The following is a 23,657-nucleotide window of genomic DNA, read 5'->3' on the forward strand; positions in this document are numbered from 1 at the left end:
GTATGTCCAAGCAATGTTTAGCAGGGAGGAGACCTGGGTATCATGCTCCCCCTTTTCCTCCTTACTTTGGAAGCTGCCATTCAGATCAGATGAAGGAAGTACAGCTGCTGAGGGAGCAGGATGGTACTTGAGCCTCACATACCAACAGTCCAGTGCCACAGCGGTGTGCAGGGAGCACTTGGAAATCAATGGAAAAAGGCCAAGCCCCTTGCTAGCTTTCCAGGCAGCATCTTTCCCTTCTGAAACTCTTTTAACCTCTGGATGTATGGCTCTTCCTTCAAGGGATATACTTGAAATAGACAGTGGGGGGAACCGTCCTCAGAGAAATCTATGCCCTCTCTCCCCCTCCAGACCTAAGTCCTCTTTAAAAACTCCAGTGACTTTCAAGGCTTGGTGTTCATCCTGTCCTTTGGACCATCATCTCTACAAGCTTACATTGGTGGTTCTCCTGGGAATAGCATTTCATTAACCCTTTGCAAACACAATGTGTTATGAGTCTCTGAACTAGTTTGTGCCTGTAAATCTGGGGGTGGGTATGCTATTGAAATATGTCTCAAATCAGGCAATCCTCCTCTCATCTTTAAAACCAAACTGAAGTGTATTTGTTCTGCCAAGCTTTTCAACTCCGTTTAACTTAGCTCTCTGAACTTGCTGTGTCTCAGGCTCCCTGGAATGTGTCAGTCTGGCTGTATTATAAATATGTATCCTCTGATCTCAGTGTCTTGCCTGAAGGTTAGGGAGGCAGAAAGAGTCCAGAAAGTTCTAACCTTTTCCACTGGATGAGGATGGTGATCCAGGTCACAGAAAGGCTCATTTTGAGCTGGCACTCTAATGCGACCGTCTGCTTTAACACACAAGTCATACACGCCTCTGAACAGGGATACAGCTGACACGAAGACAGCATTAACTCTAGCACGGCTGGCAGCTAAGAGAGCTTTCAAGCTGCCAGCAGGAAAAATGAGAAGAATCATGATTTCCCAACTTCTTCTCATTGATTCCCCACATATCTGTGAGCAAAGCAGCACACAGAGTGCCTTGGCTAGCCAGCCACAAAATAGATGGTTTTCTGGGAATTATCGAGCGATGAGGTTGACATAAGAGGAGGTAAAGACAAGAGAAGAGCATGCAGGTCCCTTTGAGCAAACTAGCTCTACCTCACTGAGAACAGCAGTGAACCAGGCCTAGACACTGATTCAACCTGCAGATTCACCTGGGGGATGCGCATTAGTGCGTGAGCAATTGAGTGGGGCTCAGGCTTGTCTATGAGGCAGCTGAGTACATGGTGCACAGTAAGGGTAAAGAGATGACAGTAGGACCCAGCCCTCTTGTGTGAGTGAAACCATTCCAAGAGCATCTTTGTCCTATCATCACAGTTCTCTACACAAGATCGCATTCTCCTCTTCTCCTGCTCAGGCTGAATACCAAACTTGCACACACTGCAGCAAAGGCAGAATTGTCTGGTTGACTCCAGCACTACATACAAATAATAATAAAAAGAATCCTACACAGGCATAGACCCTCAGAAGGAATGGAACAGACCCTGTTTTTAAGTCTGGATCCTAAGTACAGCTGGGTTCCTTCATGAAGAAAATGTTCCAGCCACACAACTGGCTTTAAGAGAAGAGACTTGACTCCTGAAAGTGCCACAGACGCTGCCTTTCCTTTCCTTTTACAAAATTCTCCAAAACAGTCCCCCCATACCAAGAACATCTGAGTAATTTCATAATTTCTGGCATGCTGCCCTCTGAAAGCTTTCCAGTTTCTTCCTCTTTGCCTCACTTGAAGTTCCCTTTGGGAACATCTCTTTTTCTCCTGTGAACTGATTCTCCAAAGCCTTCATTGTTCCTCTGTTATTATTTACTGCTGAGTTCTGCAGCTGCACTATTTCACCCCATGGGCATAGTGCGTGTGGACAGCTCTGTCCATTTGCTACGGTGGTTTGAAATGCTACTATAGCTGTTTGTGTGGACAAGGCAATAAATTTGAACCATGGCTCTATCAATGTAAATGGATGTGGCTGTTTGGAAAATGGTCTTTGCCATCACAGGTTGTGCTACGAAATCATGCTTCAGTTGTGAACAGCAGTCACGCCTGACATATTTGGATTCACTCTTCCTAGTGGACATTCTTCATTTTGGGGGGAAGATGTGAACAACTGACAGCACTGGATTGCTGAATGTGATTTAACTGGCTGTTGAATTACAGGGGCTGTTGAATTACAGCTTGAACCTCACAAAATGTTCTAATTGACCTAGTGCATGGAAAGATTTTTTTTTTTTTTTAATCTCATTGGCAGTGTAGCCAAGAGTGCTACATGGCTCTGGTTACATGTTCTTCACCTTGCCTCACCACCTGGTTACCTAGAAAACCTGCTCTCACAGAGTGCTTTAACCAGTTATTTTAAATCTCCTGTCTCATGAAGGGCAAAGACTGCCTTTTTATCATTTTTCAGTCCTGACAGTTCTGGCTGAGCAGGTAAAACTCATCATCCTCATGTATCTTCAGTAGAGCCCTGACCACACACCATGATCAGCACCACATCTGCTCTCCCTCAGCCAATGATGTTTAACTCGCAGAGTACAGAACAACTGTTGAGGGCACCATTACCTAGCAGCGGGTCTTTGGACTCCTTTTTATCCCCATTCTGACTCTACCATTTAATAGCATTGCTTGTACCTTAACTTCCCATCTCAAAAATAGAGTAACTTTTACTGGGTAAAGACTTTTGGAAACACAAACACTCACCATCAGTTGCCTGGCAAGGACTCTTTATGGAGAGATAACAGCTTTTCATCCTTTTCTGTGTCTGCTTCCACCTTCAGAAGAGCTATGGAAGAACAAAGTAACAAACCAAACTGTATTGAACCTGGGGGCAGCGTGTATTTTACTCCTTATTTGTAACACTTTCCATTAATTCAATTTCCAGCAGGAATGAGAGTTCCCAAAAGCCCTTAAGACATCCAGATAAGTCTGAGTTGTTTGTTCAGCTCCTTTGGGTTCCTTGGTACCTGCCTGACTGCTAACTGCTTCACAAAAACTTTTTGGAGAACTTTAAATTATTCAAGTGTGACACAAAGCAAAAGGGGTTTGCATTCTTAATGTGAAAACCCTTTTCCCACTCTAGTCTGCAGGCCCCTGAGCTGTTCTATTTATTCTGATCCTGATTCACAAGCCTTGCAAGCATCTTTCCAGGGCTGCCCAAAAGCTCTGTCAATGCAATCAAATCCTCACCTGGCAGTTCTTAACATCTTGTTCTGAAGCTTTCCTTGTGCCCTTCTGTTTCACTTACAACATTCATTCTCGCAGCCACGGTGTCCTTCAGAAAAGCACTGCTGCTGCACCATATTTTACCTGTTCAATAGAAAATATGTGCAGAGGAGGGAAATAGCACAGATTGCAGGTGAGCCCTCCAGTCACTCAGAACACTCTAGGCAGACACAGAAAGCATCTCAGAGCACTTGGGTAACCAGTTCTCTGCCCTTTCTTGCACCCCCAGACTTTCAATCCCATATACATTCCTCGCTTCCTGTCCTTTCTTCTTCCTTTCAGTTCTCATCACTGGTCATTTTCACATCCACATCCGGCTGGACATGTTCAGTGATGTACCCGACACCTGCAGCAGCATAGCTCAGTCTGTCTTCCGGGAAAGAGCTATGCACATAGCAGAAAGGCTTGTTTTCATAAGGATTTCTCATTGGTTGCTACTTGCTGTTATGTGAAAGCCCTGCATCGTCACACTACCCTGGTCTGGTCAAAGCATCAGGCTGGGTACCAACACCAGCAAATTCATAAGATAGTCTTAAGAATTTGGCAAGAAAAATATACTGAGTTATACACAACCCAGAATATCTGCATTTCTCTGTTGTCCTTCATCCCTTCCTCATCAACTTACTACCTTTTCCTGGTACCCTATACTTCCCTGTCTCTCATTTGCAAATTCACGGCTATCTCTAAATCTTACTGACCCATTTCTGCTATCATATGGCCCTATTCAAGTTCACAGAGATCAATGTTATTGTTATATTCTTTCCCTTCTTTCTCCTTCTGTCCCGTCTGCCAACATACACATATTGATTTACAGCAGTAGCAGGAGGCTGATGTTCTCCACTTGCTACCTGCCACCCAAAAAGATATTAGGGGCTGGTAAACCATGGAAATGCTGCAGTCAAAGAGACTGGAGGGTCTCAAATACAATCCTGGGAATCAGACTGTAACATGTCAGCCGTCTGCCTGTGCATAGCTGTAAGCAAGCTGTCTCAAGGCAGAAATATTAGTTACAAATTACTGTGACTTACGGAGAAGGAGAGAGAGAGAAAATGGACTGCCAGTGACGAGGAAGGTGGGGAGTGACCTCAGGTTCTGATGACTACAGCCTGCTGCTTGAAGACACTCATCTCTGAGCTTTTAATTAAGGAACAGGGGAAGACTGGGCATGGGATGCCAGCCGATGGAGGCATGTTGTGAGGCGAGAGAAAAGCAAGTTTGCATAGAAGTCTCCTGGAAAGGCACAGGAGATCAGTGTCAACAGTTTCCAGGGCAAATTCTTCACAGGTTGCTCTCCACAGGATGCTGTTAGGAGTTCAGGTGCTTAGTACTGATACAGTAAACACGCTAGTCTTCTGCTGTGCCATTTGTTAGTTCTGACTAGAGAGAGGGGATTTCCCTGGGAAATGTTTCTACACCTCAGTTCACTCGTGGATGACAGCAGCAAATCTGAAAGGTGAAAAAGGCTGGCTGTAAGGTAAGAGCTGGGAATAGTCTGTTGGCAGTGGTTCAACACAGTCAAATTCTGCAAATGTGCTTTGCACTTAACCTTACAGAGAGTCCAGCCCTCAAGCTAGGGAAGGGATGAATCCACGGATGCGGGGTGAAATTAAGTCGCAGATTTGTACCCTGCAGAAATATGCTGAAATGGATAGATATAAATGCATGTATATATACTCCAGGTACATGCACACATGTAAAATGGGTATCATTTTAACATTTTGGTATGAGTTATTTAGTGGAGATGCTAGTTACCACTAAGATACTCAAGGTCATATTTATTATCAAGGATGATATAGTCTACTATCTAGTCTCCAGGAGTGGCCAATAGCTATTACATTAAGAAAAGTACAAGAATTAGGTGTGACATAAGTCTCACAAAGCACCTTTTCCCCTCATCCCTGTCTCCCTCCTCTCCCCTGGATTTCTTTCCCCCCTTCTACTCCTCCTCCTTCTTCCTCTATTCCAATTATCTCCTCCTTTCATCACTGCCAGAGCTGTAAGTACAAAGTACCAATTAGCTAGTTTTCAAGTTTAATTAGGTTGGAAGGTAGAGCAAATTAAATCCTTTTATCGTACGTTTCAAAGTGCTTTCCCATCAAGCCCATGGGATCGGTTTCCTTTGAATGAGGTCCATGTTAGTCACAGAGGAGCTGGCTCAAGTCACAAAGCTCTCCAGCCACAGGGCAAGCAGGAGATGGAAGGGACAATATAACCCCTTCTCATCCCTAAATCCTACAATCAGGTCATCTGTTTTCTAAGGTATAGGAGTGACAGGATCTGATACACGCACCTCTGCTCCACTGCAATAAATTACATATTGCAATCAATGCAGAATTTAGCAAAGCTGTGCATCAAAGCTCTCTGTTTCAATAGGGTGCAATTTTATCCCAGGTTTCTTTTTCCCTCTTGAGCTCTGACTACAACATTTGAGCATGACCATCTCTCTCAGCGAAGCTGTCTACACACAGGAAAACCCAAGACAGTTTCAGAGAGGGCTGGCGTGTTTGCTCCTGGAGACCCTGGTTCTGCCAGCCTTTGTGCATTGCCTGTTGTATTGTCTGATGCTCTAACCTCAGTTCTCTCCTGTGTTTGCCTGTGTGTTGCAGATAAGCCACTACCTCAGGGTGCTCCAGGAGGCATTATTGGGATCGTGGGAGGTGTCATTGCAGCAGCTCTCATCATCGGTGTGGCTGTCACAGTATTCATTGTCTACAGGCGCCAACAAAAGAACCGCACTGAAACAGACTTGTAAGTAGCTCCAAGCTCTTAGGAAGTACAGGCACTGCTGGTACAGGTGCTGTTGTATGGGACAGCAGAGAGACCCAGGCAAAGAGAAAACAAACAGACAAACAAAACACTCCCCTACTTTTTTTTCTCTCCTTTCTGCCATCCTTTGGCTCATGCCTCTGGCTTGTTTCCCTTCCTGGGGGCCCCTTTACTGCCTTCAGTCCTGCTCTTGCCTATTTCTGAACTCTTATCACAAGCCTTAAAAAGGAACTTAAGAACTCACCCAGACTCTGCCTTCACTGCCACATATCCTTGGATGTTGTGCAGGAGGACAGATATTCCACTAACCCCTTCCTCAAGCAGCTCCTCTTGCTCCCAGTGAGAGGGCAGGATAGACCAAGTTTTTCCAGCAAACCTGCCTGGTTCAAGTAGCCTGCATAAGCAAATGGAAAAGGTTAAGGTCAGACCTAAATGGGAAAGCCAGGCCCCCATAAGCTTCCAGTCATCCCCTCAGCTCGCCATCCGTTTTCCTTGTGGCCTGGTTTTCTCTCTCAATCTCAAGTCATACATAGATGGGCTTGCCACAAGGCTGAGTGGCCACTCACATCTCCAGCAGTAAGAGAAGATCCTAATCCATTTCAGAGAGATGGCTTCAGGCTCTTGAATTAGACTGAATCATATCCTGTCAGAGAGGGTCTCTGATGGACACTGAGCAGCTCTAATATATCCCAAAGAGTCCAGAAATGATTCACTTCCACCACCATTCCAGTTTCTCACCTATTTTGTCAGCTTGACAACATGAACTCTGACAGTACTAGAGCACAGAGAAAGGTGATGCCTTAAGGGCTCCCTCTTTGACCAGTACTTACTTTGCACTGTCCCATGCTGCACAGCACATATCCCAGGCAGGGAATTTGGTGGCACAGAGTTCAGCACACACGGCATAAACACAGCCCTCTTCAGAAAGGTTTATCCTGACCTCTTTCTCAAAAGGCCCAGCCCTCTCTCATCATTGTCTTTTCAAGGGCACCTGCTCTCCTCCCACATCAGTAGGGAAAGCACTGAAAGCCCAAAGGCTAGAAGTACTTTTTATACTTCCCAACCCCCACCTCATTGCTGTTACATCTTGGCCACATTTTGTGCTCCATTTAATACCATTTGAGAGAAGGCATTGGAGGATAGCAGCAGGAGGGAGAAAAGAAACACAGGGGAAAACAGAAAGAAAAAAAATGGCATACACAGACAGAAAAATAGCACCAGAAGGTAAAATTGCATCAGCAGCGTCAGCCCTACGAGAGAGACTCATTCACTTCCCACAGTGGTCCTCCAGGCAGGCACAGGGAAGAGCCACTTTAACTGAAAATAGAAACACGATGATGCCCTAGTACACAGAGGTGCTGCCTCTGTTGTGGAGTCTGTTCCAAAGCCTCTGAAAGATAATTGCATTTCTTTTCTTTAGAGTCATAAAGTCAATGTTTTGCAAAGGTTTGGATCCCATTTTACCTTTCCCCTTCACCTATAAATTCTTAGAATCCATCGGACTGTCAAGAAAAGTGGCTCTATCAGAAGATCTGGTGAAGTTTGTACAGACAGAAAGGAGGGGGAGCCAGCTAATTAGCAGACCACAGGTTTAATAAGTTTTGTAAAAGGATTAGACACATCTGTGCCTATAAGCAGAATGTGCAGAGACATTCTCTAGGCTGGAGATTATAATTACTCTTTGGGGCAAAAGTTGATCTCCTTATTAAGGGTCAGGGATAAGCCTCCCTGCGTGGAATAGCACGTGTAAGACGAAGATTCAGACTCCTAGTGGGAAGCCTGTGGCATCAGCTCCTGTTCCAGATACGCATACCGGGTGTGACATTGCTTTGCTGATTGATAACCATCACTGACAGACACTTTCTGGTTCCCTACAGCCATAAGATGAGCCATCTCCAGTGAGATGATTTGGAGCCAGTCCAAAAGAGCCCCAGTAAACTGGTATCCCAACTTCACCCTCAGGGTCTGCAATGTGACATGCAGATTTGCTTGGTATTGTAAACAGAACACTAGGGGAGCATTTATTTCTATTAAAAATTCTAATTGGGGTGAAAGGGAGGGCAAGGGGGTTACTGAAAATAATGTGTGATTATATGAGGAGTTGAGTGACAAACACCATTGCATCTTGTAATTGATTTTGGCGTATGCATGATTTTGTCTATCATGGCACACCAAAGCAGAAAAAACCCTTTCTCTTGCTCTCTAATCAGCAGCCACCTCTTTTACCTTTACCTACAGAACTGATTTGCCTCCATCCCACAAGCCTGCTCCTCCACCCAAGAGGAAACAGGAGGTGAAAAGCCACCTGACAGCAGAAGATATCCAGGTATGTCTCCCCCAGTCAAGCTACAAGCTGCTGCTTCTGGCAAGGAAAACTGATTCTCAAAAGTGCCCACAAGTACAGGGTTTGCCAGCACAAAGAAGCTCATGGCCTAAGCCTGAAGGGCAGCAAGCTAGGACTTTCCTGCACAGAATTCCCTAACACTGGTGCTAATTCAAAGCTGTAATTTGGATCCTGTTTGCTCCCTTTCAGAGGAGTTGAATTCTGAAATAAGAGGTGTTCAGATGGCCCTTTCAGTATGAGGGCCCCCACAATTCTTAATATCATGAGTAGTAATGCTGTGCTGAGAAGCATGAGAAGGAAATAGAAAACAAGGAGCAAATAACATGGCAGGAGCAAGGGAGAAGTTAAAATGCATTTCCCTTCACGGTCTTGTGAAGTTTTCACTTGAAGCAGATGTAGCCCTAAATTGCATCAGAAGAATGGTGTTTGCTCTCCTCACCCCTTTCTATCTCCTCTAATACAGGTTGTTCACTTAGACAACATGAAACATGAGGAGGAAATCCAAAAACTCCCTCTGCAGACTCCATATTATGACATGGCAGCCGCTGAGCCCTCTCCATACTCTGACAAACTGGTAAGGAGATCAGGGTACTAACAGCATTGCTTGACCTCACCCTCACCTACTAGCCTCACTGCCTTTCACATGCATTCCTCACCTTACAAAAGGAGCAACCCCGACTATCAACCAGGAGTGGACAAGCAACCTTCTCAACCCAGGAGCATCCTCTCCTAGAAGGGGGCAGACTCCACACTCTTGATCTCAGACTACCACTCAAGTACCACTTACCCTGCTTCAGCCCTTCCTCTTTCGGTCCTCAGTTTCCATAGGTCCTAGAACTGTGGGTTTATGGATCTTTCCTCACTAAAAAAAAAAAAAAAAAAAAAAAATCTGCTTATTCCAATTCTTCATCAGAGGACAGTCAGAGCCTGTGGTAATCTCATCTTTACTTACACATGATATGTAAGTCTGGTCACTCTTCACCTCCTGCAAGTGACCCCCCATTAGGGTTTGCAGCTGAAAGCAGCAGCAAGCAGTATGCACTGCAGAGAGCGCTTCACAGAGCAATTATGTGCAGCGTAGATTGTGCCAGCATTTGACTCTCAGTTGATGACAAATTCTCTAAAATCCCTTGTTTTGTGTGGATTTGATCAGCCTCAAATACAGAGATGGTAATGCGAGTCAACAGCGGCAGAGAGATTAAGGGTCAGAGAAGGATGTTAGCAGCTATGCAGGAAAGGTTGTTTTTCAAAGACTGAGGCTGACTGCGAAAAAGGTTAGGTATCTAAGGGCAAAGGCATAGGAATCAGAGCACATGTAGGATTAGGGCAAAAATAAAACTCTGAAAACCTTCCCTCTCCAGGCCTTGGACCACCCCTTTCCCTCCCTCGCCCCATAGCGTGCAAGTGCTCCCCCATCCTACATGGAAGGCACAGAACCCCAGCGCAAAGGCTGCAGATCTTCCTGCCTATTCCTCCCTATTGGGTGGTTCAGAGAGCTACCCTAATTCCTCTGTATCTCAGCAGTGTACATCATTGATCTGAGAAAAGAATATAAATATCGCACCATGCTTAGTACTATTTCAGGAACACAGCTAATTACTCCCTTCCTTCCAGTTCAGCCTGGTACGGCCCTTTAGCATGTAATCCTGTGCAGAAAATAGGAGGACATGGCTCAGCAACCTTTAGCTAGCAAAAATCTGCAGGGAGAAAGACGCCCAAAGCAACAGTAATGGAAAAGCTCAGACACAGCTCTACATTGAGCTGCACTGATGTGATTCCATTTACTTTATCCTTGCTAAATGCAGGAGATGTTCCTAAAGCAAAACTTCTCTCCAGAACCCTCTCTCAATCCTGGGGCTTGTCTCCAGCTCTTTCCAAACCTTGATGAGTTGTGGGCAAGTTTTAAACGAAAGACAGGATGCTGGAACCAGACAGGCTGCTCTGCAAAGAGCATCTGAGAGCTGAATTGCATGCAGGCAGGAGGATGGAGGGAGCTCATTTTGGGAAATAATGAGCAGTCAGTTAATTAAGTGGCAGAGTTAGTGATGTGAGATCAGGCCTGCTGGGTAGCTGCTTAGTAACCATAGGAACCGAGTTTGCTCCTCGATTCGGTTCTGAGAAGATGCATTTTCATGTCCTAGGCTTGGCACTTGCTTCTCCTTACCAGAAGATTTTAGCCAAGGGCTGATGGACTGCATCCCAAGAAGAAAATCCCTTCATGATAGGGATGAGGTGTATGGGTGACTTGCTCACTGCTGCCACAGCTGCGCCTGCTCTTGGCCTGAGTCGGGCACAGCCCTTCATTGAACCTATCCTCTGGTTAGCTTGGCCAACAGCCCCTATAGAGGGTATCAGACCTCCCTCATCACACAAACACACCACACTATGCTTCTTGCCACAGAAAAGAGACAAGGCCTGCTCATGTTCTGCACTAAGTCACAGTGCACTTGGAGCATGCAGCAGGCTATTCCAGTGCAGGACTAGCAAGGGGAAGGTGGATGTCCCTGGTCTGCTAAGAAGTGCCAATTTTATACTCCAACATGAATAAGCAAAGCTAGATGTATATAGTCCTTAGCCAGAGAGATGGGCCAGCGCCAGGATGAGGAAGGAAACACATTCCTTTCAGTTTCATTGGGTCTTTGCTGACTTTCTCTGATATATTCCACTCCAATTTACCAAATTGTGCCCCAGAAGCAGATGTATGCAGCAGCTCGGTTGTGCAAATAGCTTTAGGACCCTTTGGAGGGAAAAGGCAGAATATTTTTGTTCTCCTTGCACTTCATCTCGATACTTTACTTGGAATGGGTGGTGAAAAAGATGAGAGTTGAAGGAAACCCATTCTGCATGAAGATGGGGTAGAAGCATTCAGCTTGAAAAGAATTGTGTGAAATCCCATAATTTAAGATAAACTAAATTCATCACAAGGCTGCACAAAAGCAACTGCCTGGGGTTGGCAATTTCACAGCAGTAAAAAGGGAGTGGGAAAGTGATTAGAGATGGCAAAGAGCAAGGGAGGACGGAACGGGAGAGATGCCAGGAGAAAAGTAAAGACCCAAGTGGAGGAGGAAGGCAGGTGGCATGAGGCAGGTGTACATGCGTACGTATGCAGATGTGTGCTGGCAGGGGAAGGAGAGAGGCTGGGGTATATCTGCAGGATGAGATTCCTGCACAGCGGAACAGGACTGCACCTCATGTCAGAGGCTGTAAACAAATATACATGCTTATTTGTTGCAAAGTGTGGGTAGGATAACATGAACATAAAACTGATAGCACAAAAATGTACAAGGCCACAGGAGTGGGCACTCACAGGCTCAGAAGTGTGCACCTGTGTGATGAGGTTGCTTCCAGCATTTGTCTTTGAGATCTTTTGGAGCAAAAGTTTTGGTTTATGTGAGAATATCTAAGCAGGAGTGAATGTGATGGGAAGGTATGTGCATGTTTCAGACCTTAGAAATAAATACTATGCACGTCTGAGTGAGGGTGCACATGTTTGAGTGTAAAGAATAAGCTATTTGTCGTGTAGATGCTGTGTGTTTGGGTGTGAGGGAGAATGAGCAAGAAAGGTGAAGGCACAAGAGTGTGTAGGCGCAGAAACATGATTAGTGTATGTGTCACCCACACCCATTTGCACAAGTGGAAGGGAAGGTTTCATTACTGCAGACAGCAAAATAATTCCTTTCAGTTTACAGGGCAATTACCAAGATGCCGATGCTGATGATTTACACAGAGAGCTTTCATGTGGCCATGCTAGACCTTGTATACAAGTCACATTATTGATATTGCAATAAATTTTGCTCCAAATAAGCAGCAGGGCACAGGAGCAAGACCAAAAGCGGCAAAGCATAGAGAAACTCCATGGAGAGAATACCTCTGGGGGGAGGAAGCACTATTTTGGACAAGAGAGGTGCAAAATTGACAGTGTACAAAGAAAGAGCTAAAGGCTTCATCCATCCTTCTCTGAGGCTATAGGGGTCATTGAGATACAAAGTCTAGGGATAGAGTACTACAGAGCATAGGTTTAGGTTTGAGGCTGGTGTTGCTATTACTAATTCTCTTTGATGTCTCTAGCTGCTCAGTCCAGGTCCAGCCAGGAAGCAGAGAGGCTACACGATGTACAGCTTTCACGCTGAGAACTTGCCATTGCCATCTGACCATCAATGAAGGCAGGATAGAGGATAGCCTCAAGTCATAGTTCTCCAAAGCCCAGTCTGGCTGGGTACCCCCAGCGGGATTTGATACTGGAAACATCTATATTCATGTTCCTATCTCGTCTCATCCCCATGGTGAGGGGCATAGAACAGGGAGCTAAACCCTGCCATAGAACAAAACAGCAGTCGGAGATAATTGCCCACTGAATAACCCTTTCCAGCAAGAGACACTGGAACAGATCATTACAGGGTTATAAACTTGCGAAAATGGCTCTGTCACAGCTGGTTCATGGCTGAGGACAGTTACAAAGAGAAACGAAACATTTTCAAATTAATCACAAGGTGCATAATTTCCAAGTGACACGGCCATTTTGGAAAAATGATGAAGAAACAGGAAAACTTTTTGATCCTGAAGAGACAAGTCTCTCCTCTCAGAGAGGCCTACTAGACACACCACATAGTATTTCCTGAGCCTGGTTGGCACCTGTTACAGAAACTGTACAGGGCACACTGACATCTTTGCTAGTGCCACCACAGCTGTCCTAATAACATATTATTGCGTCTAGTGACTTGTTTCCCACTGAGCAATATGGAGTCATTGTTCAGGCCTCCTATCTTCCATGGTTCTCCAGCCATGATTATTTGCAAAGCAGGGAGATGTCTGGATAAAAGTGATCAGACAGACTGGATAATATTCCATTTGTGAAGTTCCTGCTGACAAGGCCACTTGCAGATGGAATACCCATAAATATTTTCAGCCAAAGAAGAATGCTTTTAGCATCTATTAGACATTATCACAATGACAGAATTATGCTGCATAAGTAATCTGCAGTAACAGTGTTCAGTCAAGCCTTGTGCAAAAATGTAGCATGCAAGAACATTACAGCCCTCACTTTGGGACAGAACAACAGCCTACCAAGCTGGAAACCTGTCTCTAGCAAAGACCAGGAGTACAGGGGTGGTATCACAGACGAAAAAAACAGGTTAGCTAGAGGAGGAAATCCAGGCACAGAAAATCTGTAATAGGTAGCATTCTGCAATGAGTTCTCCCTATGGTTATGTGTCTAACTGCTCTGTCAGCCTGCCTTTGGAGCTATGGGTTTGAAACCACTCTCTCCAGGTAGCTCCTTCCCAACACCTAAAATTCAAGCCTTTCCTGTGATTTGCACTCATGCCTGCAATTCTGCATTCACCCCTGGAGTGCTATGATGAAGCCTCAAGTTCCCAAGTTCAAGCTAACTGAGCATGGGCAGTATACAAGGTTTGAACCCACAGAACAGCCCCTGACAGAGGAAAATGCTGATCCCAAAGGGACACTACCAGACGCAGCCCCAGGAAGAGGGGGAGATGGGGCTGTTACTGCGGGTCCTGCCAGCCTGGGCCAAGTCACTCAGAATATTGGTAGATTTGGGGAGCAATACCCTTGGGACCTGTGCTTTGATTTGGGATTTTACCTGACTGATTGTTCATTACTACCCTCCCTCTTTTTAACTATTTCTTTTTCCTCCCTCTTTTCACCCTTTTCTTCTTTCTCTCTCTCTCCTTCCACACATTCCCTCTTCTCCTTTCCTATCTCATTCACTCACTCCCTGCCTTTGGCACGGATCCTCTGTTCACACTCACCCGTTTCCCACCCCTCACCTCTCCCCTTCCTCTCCTCTTGTGTCCCCACTGCCTTGCTGGTCTCTTCTCTCCAGAACTCTGGCAACAAGGACTGTGATGTCCACTATGCAGAGCTGGACACGTCCGCTCTGGCCTCGTCACCCAGTCCTCGGACCTCCATCCATGCTGGCGGAGACCTAGTCGAGTATGCAACCATCCAGCCCAACTTACGCTAGCGCATGTCACTCTAGGCCCTTTCCCCTCAGATTCTGGCCTCAAGGTACACTATCACACTGCCTTCCTCACTATGCTCCTCTTAAGCCAGTGTTTCTCCCCTTGCATCACTTCCCCTTCTTGCGGGATGCCTCCTTTGCAATCCAGCCTGTCCTCCTCCCAACTCTGTGGCCCTCCTGCATGCTGCTTCATGACTGCTAGTTCTTTTGCTACCTATCCTCCTCATGATGATGACAACAGGAATGCCTTTGCCTTGTCTTCTGTGCATGCTCTTAGCAGGGTATTTCTTTTTCTATTTTTTTTTTCCTCTTGGTGAGGTATGTGGGAGGGAAAGAGATAACAAGCTTATTTCTGCATAGAGGATCCCCTCTGCAGCTAGTGTGGCTGGCAGCACAAGGATAAGCAAGGTAGATTTGGAGGGTTCAGCTCTTGGTGTAGGATTTGGTTTGTGGGCTTTTTTTTTGTACAGCTTAGCAGCCTGAGGCAAAGCAACAATACTACAATGGGCAGGAGCTGAGGACAAAAACTTTGAGTAAATGTTCAAAGCAGATTTCCAAGTACTCTCTTGAATTAGCAGAGAAGGAGGATGGATCAGAAAAAACCTAGCTCCTCAGTGCAAGTAGGAGAGGCAAAGAGAAGTGCATTGAATGAGCAAAATCAATGAGAGTCTTACAGACTCAGGTAACAATAACCCAGGAAACACAGATAGAGGAAATAAAAAGAGTAAGAAAAAGTCAAAAAAAGGAATGGAGTTGGCTGTTTGTCTAGCACTTGGGAGCACTCGGTATGTTAGCACTTGGCAAAGCCCCAGCCTGGCTTGGCAGCCAGAGCTGCACCTTATAGACTAGAAGCTGAAAATGGTGACAAGTCCATCTGCACAGCCAGGACACATGAAGGAAAAACTAGTGTCCTACTGGCAGCAGACTTAGGCTAGTGCTCAGTATATAGTCCAAAAAAGTATGTCCCAGCAGGAGAACTGGGCTTTTGAGCGGGAATGAAGTGCTCAAGGTTTGAAAGAATCCTTATCTTGTTCAAAGGTCTGTCTTCTGCCTTTCCTTTATCCTCTCTGGCCACCCTGCCCAGAAAGCAGAAAACCTCTCAGTGTTCATTCCCCAGGCATTTAGATGTGAGAGAGGAAAAGCAGATGTGGACATTAGCACACGGGTGGAAAAGAACTCGTGTGTGCGAAAGACGCTGTAGGTAAGGGGGAGCATATGTGTGTGTGTGAAAGAACAAGGTGGGAAGAGTATGAGAGAGAATATGGGAACACATAAAGGCCTCTGAGTCCAAAAGAGCCTGTGAATAAGAGACAGTAAGAGAAGGACAGTGTGTGTGAAAAACGAGTTTCTGCTACAAATACAGACAGCATCTGTTTAGATGCTTGTGAGAAGGAGAAATATTATTTTCTCTGATGTTCTGTATCTCCAAATGGAGATAGACCTAACTGCTTCCTTTGCTCATGTGTTTCTCCAAATGCTCTACTTCAGCGTCCCCAAGCTCCTTTGAGCTCTGCCCCTATGGCAGGGACCACAGTTTTCATTTGAACTGTCAGGAGGGTGTTTTAATTCATTGATACCTATCGGTGACCATTTGAAACAGATTGGTGTTTACGGAAGAAAAAGGAGTCCTCCGGGCTTTCTTATCCTTTTTAGGACATAGAAGCATAAAGGACACCAAGTCCCTAGCTAAAAGGGAAGTAACTCTCCTTTCCCACCTGAGAGATTTGGGTTCTGCTGAGTACTGCATTTCATGACCTGAAGTCCACCCTCCATACACAGGCATGAGCAAGCATCAGAGAAGCCAAATCTGACAGTGAAGGGGTCACCTCCAGGGTTGAAGAGAAAGACTAAAAGGTATGAAGAGAGGAGGCAAACAGAATTGAACAGGGAGGAAATGGCTTTTTAAAAAGTCCCACTGGACAGTTCTGTTGAAGCAGTGCCTCACTTCAGACGAGCAACATCTGTGCCTTCAGGTGGCTGGCAGTGGAGTGGAGACGCCTGGGTTGCAGATGTGCAATGAGTTAGTTCAGTCTGCCTTTGTCCCTGCGGTCCCTGGTTTTCCTGTGTTGGAAGGAGCCCTGTCGTTCCCTTGCTGTAGCAGAAACCTGTCTAGGTAAGTGTCTGTAATGGGCCTGCCCCAGATCTGAACGGTAACCTCTCTCTCTCTTGCGGTATCTCACCCATTTCTGCTCTCAGAATGAGGATCAAGGTCTTCGTAGACGTTACGAGCGAGAGTGGACAGTAAGTTTTAGTTTTTCTTTTCTCTGTTTGGTTGTGGAGTCTGTCTGTTGCTGAAAAGAGGTGTTGGTCAGCTACATGGTATCTGTCTGCCTGTCACTAATGTGCAGTAGCGTTACCAGCCTCCTACAAGCTGAGACATAGGTTGAAAACTCATCCCTATGCACCCTTCAGCCTGAAGATGCTCTGCTGAGATGAACACCAGTCTGGGGTGTGTAAGAGATGGCTGTACTGCTGAGCTTATGATCCTCTGAGCAAAGCTGTCTCACGTAGGGGAGCAAACAGCCCTTGCTCCCAGGAAGGCTGGATCCTTCTGTTCTAAATGCCCCTGCTTACATGCCAGGCCTGTGGCACAACATCTGGACCCTGGCCCAGCCTGAGGTACAAGGGAGGGGTTGGGTTGCCAGCATACATTCCTGTCACTACCTCTCAGCTAAAACTTTTCCATCAGCCTGAGCAAGGGTGCTCCGAGAGGAAGACATGGATGAAAGCAGCCACCTTACTCACAGCTCTGAGGGCTCCACTGGAATGCCATTCCACTATTATAAACAAGGCGAACACTCCTTAATCCTTCTTGGGAGGTCTTGCCTTGTCCTCCCTGGGGTGGGGGATTTTATTGTCAGCAAAAGGACAGTAATCCTCCAAATCCAAATTTGGAAATCCTCCCAGTTTCTCTGAAGTAAAAATAAAGCCAGTCATATGGTGCTTTGAAGGTGTAATCTCACCGCTACAAAATCGCCCTGTTAAGACACACCACAGATGATGGTGACTGACTTTTTTTTTTATGCTTTTAAATTATTTCCTCCCCTTTCACCTTCACCCTCCTGCTGTAGGTTTCTTGGGGAGATTTCTTTTCTGTATTACGAAAAGAATAGCTGGAACCATGAGACAGACTCCAAGATTGTAGCAGATCAGTGAACAGGATTCAGTTCCCAGCTCTGTTTTCCAAACATCACTATAAAATCCTTAAAGTCTGCACCACTTACAGATTGGATGCAGTTTTAATGCAGATTTTGATCTGAAGATACAGAGCACCATCAGTCCTAGCAGGCTTAGTTCACTCCCCGATTCCCACATTTCCTCCCCAGCCTCAACAAAGTTGCTCAGAAATCCTCCAGTTAAACAGCCTAGTCTTTCCAATATGCAAGGGAAATAAAGCAAAGAATCAAGACAGTTTCCAGTCTGTAAGATAAGGATAACAATCCTGCCCTAAATCTGAAATGGCAGAGAAGAAGGCAGAAAGGAGAAACAGCATGAAGGTAAGTGTTTAAGAAAATTGAAGGAAGCAGTTTATACTGTAGGAAGAGAAAACAGGTAAGAAAATACAGCTAGCAAGAGATAAAAATAGAGGTAGAAGTATGATATAATAAAGTGACTTGGCGAGTTTCCTGCACATCAAATATTTGCATGTGTCTGAGTGTGCATCTCTCATCATAGCTCCTCGCCCTGTGTTTTGGCAATTTCTTCTTTCCTCATGCTCAACCTGTTCTTCTCAACCTGAAGCTAAGCCTACCCTTCTGTCCAGTCTGCCCTCAGTCTTGTCCTCACAAAAATCCATTGTTCCTCAGAGCCTCCGCTCCACACTCATCTCCAGTGTGTTAATGCCTGTTCTTTACCTAGCACAGTGATTCCAGGAGCTCCTGCATAGATAAGGTGTCAAACAGAGCAGGAGCATGCTGAGAAATATCCAGAGCTGCTGCCATCTTTGAAGATTAAAGGCAGTAGAAAAAGGCAGAATAGGAAATTTATAAACAGGCAGGGGAGAAAGCAGATATGAGACTCCAATGTCATGATGAAATGCTTATTTTTGGTTTCCATTATTTTTCCTATCTTCCAACACATATATTGTCGCTGCTGACTGGTCCGCTGGATAACAGTCCTCTGCTGCTGTTACTCAGCAAAGCTGCTTCTTTCTGTCCATTAGCCTGTGCTAATTTCAAAATTCAAAACCTACTGATGGAGAGGGTTAGGGAAGCGACAACTGCAAGTTTGAGCTGTAGGGCCTTTTCTCTGGAATCAGGAATCAGACTAACACATTAAGCAGGTATGAAAATATATACACTGAGCTTGCTACACAGAATATGGCCAGGTAGAGAAAAAAAAAAAAAAAAAAAAACCTTTTCCTTTGTTACTCATGTGGCAGGACTAAAGACATGTTTAAACTGTACAAAAGTTAATAACTGGGCTTTTGAGTAAAATCAGAAACCTGAGCCTTCTGTAGCAATATTTGTCTATTTAGCACAGGCTACATAGTCTTCAGATTTTCCATGGCAGAGCACACATGAATTTTCTAGGGCTTGAGGAGGAAGCTTTCAATTTCAGCACATTTCTCATTATTTAGGGATGAGCACAAGTAGAGGATATGGTCAGATTAGAAGGAAAGATGTTTGTGGCATACTTGTATGTCACAGGTGTACCCATAGATTAAAAAAAAAAAAAAAAAAAAAAAAAAACTTGAGCAAAGTACATAGCAAGATGGAAAAGGGCTGAACGTAAGTCACAGCAGAAATGAAAGCTCTCTAATTTAATCAAATAAAGACCATTTAGAGATAATTTGCCAGGCTGTCTGAAATGGATAGATTGCTGACATCCTCTTTAATCAGGTTCTTGAAAATAAAACTGAGGGGGGGAAAGATGTAACCTAGATAATGAAGAACTGTATGGAATCACACTGGAAACAAAGGCAAGAGGGAGCAGTCAGGTGGGGGAAGGTGGCAGAATTGTGTGCCGGTTCAATTTAATTAGTTCATTATCCCTAATTTAATTTCAAACTTTGTTAAAGATAAATTAGATTTGGGAAAAGTCACAGTGGGACTGGGGAAGGAAGTCAAAGGGCATCAGCTGTTAAATATGTTAATAAACATCAGGCTGATTTTGTTCTCTTTCCTTTTGCTGCTAAGAAATAAGATCAAGGAACAAACCAAAAGCCATCTGATTTCTGGCTTCACATGCTGAAGAAAGGTGAAAGGAGACAAGGAACTCTCTTCCTTTGACCCCTATGCTTGCATTCTCCAGCTGCCCTGATCTGGCCCTACTCCCAGCTGTGAAAAGCAGACCCAAAACCCTGCCAGCAAAAGAAATCGCTTACCTGGCCAGAGCAGAATGCCGACAGAAGTGCCCTAAGCTTCTCTAGCTCGACTTCATGGGCACTTGTTTCATGTCCATGTAGACAGCTAGAGACAGAAAAAAAATGAATTTGGAGAGCTCAGCAGTGCATCATCAAATAGACTGCCCACGAAGAGCAACTCACGGCTCCTTCTACTTCTTTAATTACTAGATGCTAGACAAAACAAGCTATTCGTGTGATTGAACAAGCAGTTCAGTCTACACAAGATATCAACTAATGTTAACTGAGAATCTCTCTCTTCTATTAGACATTTATATCTGCATTTTAAGTTCTCATACTAGCATGGAAACTAACGCTTTTCCATTACATGCCCAGAGAGCCCAATTTACAATAAATAAATAAATAAATAAATAAAAATACACCACCAACCTGGAAGAGATCTTTATGCCTGGTATGCCTTCCTAGATTCCAAGCACTGAGATAACTTCCTTTTCAGATGAGCTTTAACGAGGAAGCACAGCTCTCCTTTAACAACCATAGCTTTAAAAAGCAACAGCAACGACAACAAAAAACCAAAACAAACACAAACAAAAAACACACACACAAAACAGAAGAGTTTTCCTGCTTTGCTGTTGTTATTGTTTTTGTTATTCTTAAAAAAATAGAAAAGAGATCTGCTGTGTTTGAGATCTGTATAACAGCAGTCTTTATGGGGGGAAAAGCCTGCCCTGTTTTGTTCAGGGTTAGACTTCCCTTGCGTTTTTGTAATTCTTCTTTATTTATTTTTATTAGCTAGAACAATCAGAAAAACACAAATCAGCTATTCTTTGTTTCCTTCCTTCTTTATGGTATGGATCCTATTTATGCTATAAAATCTGTATGAAGATCACTGTCTCCATCCTTGATGTATGTTTTGCCACAGTTTGCCCAATTTTCCATTCACAAAACTGTGTCCAGTACAGCACAAATCTGTCATGGCCTAAACCTTTTTTGCAGTTCCCTCCTAAGAATGAGAGAGCTGTACGACAGGATAGCCTGAAACAGCTAGGAGGACATTAGAGGGGCTAAAGTAGAGTTAGTCCAGCTTTCTTACAACCCCTACTTTGGGTCATTTCAGTTAAACAGCTATAATGCCACATGGCCCATCTTTTTCTTTTCACTTTGCAATTAATAAAAAGCAGCAGACACAAACTTCAGGAGGTAGGTGTAGGAGTGATCCACGTGAACTTCAGAGAAACCAGCGCAGCAGTTCTAAATAGAAGGGACATAGAGTGGGGTCTTTTATGGGACCCCTTGCTACGTGCCCAGATCAAGATCATTGCCTTTTAAAAGCTTAAGCACTGGGGTGCACAGTTCTGCCAAGGGCAGGAAAAATCAAAGTCCAAAAAACCCTACCATTGCAGTGGTTTTCCTGGTATTCAAACTTCCATCTCTCTCTATCAGTCTTCATTGCCCCTAGCCAAGTTGTTGCTGAACTGCCTCAAGACTGCAGCCCTCCAGCTTGCTTGCTGCCTCTCATAGTAGTCTGAACCATTAATAAATCATTAGCAACATTTTGTTTTCTATATGATTTTTAAAGCATCCTAGTGAAATATTTATCTAGGAACTGGCAGCAGACAAGTAGAGTGGATTGTCCTGTTCCTTCAGTGTTTTTTCTCCTGAGGGTCAGATCCTTGTCCTCTTCACTAAACAGACGTTTTTCTCATATTTTGAAAGAGAAAAAGATAGAACTCAAGAAAGCTACTTGCTTCAACAAGTCTCAGATCAAGCCACATGGATAAAATACGATTGGCACTGGATTTCCTGTCTCTCAAAGAAGAGATTATCTCTTGGTGAGAGCTCATGAGTGTGGGTTGATTTTAATAACAACAAGAACATATAGGACTGTTCTCCCTAAAGGTTCCTCCCACTTGGGTCATCTGGAAGGGCTTCAAGACAGAGGAAAGCAGGAATACTTCCCATCTGCTGCCACCCTCTGGGGAACCACAGTCCTAGGTTGTGGAGAGTTACTTATCCCTCAACTTAGACATATCCCACTTGCACAAAATGAGAGAGGCAAGAATTGCCTCTGATCTTCCTGTCACTGCTGTTTGCACTGAGTTTTGTCAGAAGGAAAGGGGTTTTTGGGGTTTTTGCATTTGACAAGCAGTATTTATTCAGTATTGGTTGCTGCACCTCTGCAAAATTATCTCAGTAGAAACCAAAACACTTCGGACTTCCAAGGGCTTTTCATTTCATTTAGCAACTGAAGACAGTGAACCAGATTTTGCAAAGCATCCATTAGAATAAACTCTAATAGAGGGAAGATTGTGGGTTCATAAGTGGTTCTCAGCCTTGCAGGTGCTTTTCATTGGCCCTAGTTGATTTGACACATAACACTGATCCCAACAAATTCTGCAGACCTGCTCACAAACGCAAAGTCTAGCCCATGCATGTGTGCCTACTAAATACACATTAGACACAATAACTAATTTTACCCCTAAAATACCTGGCCAGACCAAATCCCTGCCCTTTGCTCACATGAGAATGATTCTGGATTAAACTAAAAATGGGTACAAGCCCTAGTTTTTCAAAACTAAGCTGTAGGAGATTTAGGAAGATTGAAAACAAGTTGTTATTTCTTACCTTGCTGTTTATTATATTTAGAGAAAGGCATAGCTCTGGCAGGTTTAAGGCAAATAATGCAAAATAATATACACAGTAATTAGAAGAATGGATATTTAAGGAAGTGAGACAAGCATTTCTTATTGACAAAAACAATCCAAGGTGAAATGTAAGGATTCAGCACCTGGGTTTGTACTTTTCTGAGGCAGTCAGCAGAACTGATTTTCCATCCTACTTGTTATATATGTGTCTCAGCGAGGAGCTGAAGAGTTGCATGTTTTAGAGTCAGTGATTACAGTGTTTTTATCCATTGACTTTTGTCTCTACTTACAGAACTTTGGAAAGCGTCACTCAGAGATATCGAATGCGAGTGATTACCTAGCCCGCTGTTACTCACATGAAGATCAATATGTGGAGAAGATCCCTCGTGTCTATACTCCCTTGTCAGATCTCCCGCAAGATCTTTACCCTCATCATTCTGACATCTCGTTCTGCTGCCCACCACCCGGTTCCCGGGCTCCTTACATCTGTCCTAAGGAACAGTATGTTTAAAGTATCAACACAGCAAAATGAAGAAGCAATTTTTTTCACTTCTCCTGACCCTGTCACTCAACAACCAAGGCTTTTTAAAACCCCTACTTGCCACTGCTTATTTTATCTATTGATTTTTTAATTTTGGTGCAATTGTAATCGACAAGGTTAGGTTAAGTATCTGCCTGGCTTGCTAATGCTCACAGGAACATTTTGCCTCTTCTCATGTCTCATCCAGTTCTTGCATCTTCTTTTCTCACGCTAGCCCCCCTGCACCAAACTGGCTAACTGTGTGCATGCATATATGGGTGGACAGCTGCCCTGTATTGGATGGAACATGCCCAACCTGATTAACCATTCATAGGCTTCCCGTGTCAATCTCTACACTGTTTGCAGCCAGGTGTGGATTCCTTCACAACCCTTGTTCCACCTTGCGTGAAGTTTCAATGCCCAGCCAGTGGCCAAATCTGGGTCTGTGGTGCTTTTTTCCTCCCTCCTTTTGAGAAAACTGTTTCCCCTTGCCAAATCCTGTTTGTGAAAAGCAAAACAGTCAAGACTGCTGAACCAAATAATAAAACGCTTAAAATGAAAGATATTCAAAACCAACCCAAGAATAGAAAACAAGTCGTGGTTTGGGGATTTTGTTTCTTTCTATTTTTTATCTCCTGCTCTACTCCCGATCTCTTGGATTGCCTCTTTTTAATTCAGAGGGCACGGAGACAAATTTTGAAGCCAACATAGTCAACAAAGCTTCCTTTAAATAATTTTCTTATAACATGAAACCCTAAGAAAAAAATAGAAAGAAAAACATTCTAATTTTCCTTTTCAAAATCTAATGCGACCCCCCACTAGCTTCC

The 23,657-nt window shown here is 44.3% G+C and overlaps 1 protein-coding gene across 2 annotated transcripts in view; it reads left to right on the plus strand.

The window, feature by feature from the left end:
• The window catches only part of NECTIN1 (nectin cell adhesion molecule 1), a 98,045-nt gene extending 75,181 nt beyond the window's left edge, over window positions 1-22,864 (plus strand). The window contains exons 6-10 of one of the 2 annotated variants that reach the window (XM_088520598.1): window positions 5,874-6,015; window positions 8,272-8,359; window positions 8,841-8,951; window positions 16,557-16,601; window positions 22,603-22,864. In XM_088520598.1, coding sequence (XP_088376724.1) covers window positions 5,874-6,015; window positions 8,272-8,359; window positions 8,841-8,951; window positions 16,557-16,601; window positions 22,603-22,821 — 605 coding nt within the window. In that variant the 3' untranslated portion in view covers window positions 22,822-22,864. The remainder of the gene's footprint in view (window positions 1-5,873; window positions 6,016-8,271; window positions 8,360-8,840; window positions 8,952-16,556; window positions 16,602-22,602) is intronic. The other variant, XM_088520599.1, reaches the window with a different exon arrangement.
• Window positions 22,865-23,657: the final 793 nt, after the last annotated feature.

The sequence above is a fragment of the Tinamus guttatus genome, unplaced genomic scaffold (assembly GCF_059628265.1).
Source record: "Tinamus guttatus ecotype Peru unplaced genomic scaffold, ASM5962826v1 Tinamus_guttatus_pri_ptg000093l, whole genome shotgun sequence".
Lineage (NCBI taxonomy): Eukaryota > Metazoa > Chordata > Aves > Tinamiformes > Tinamidae > Tinamus > Tinamus guttatus.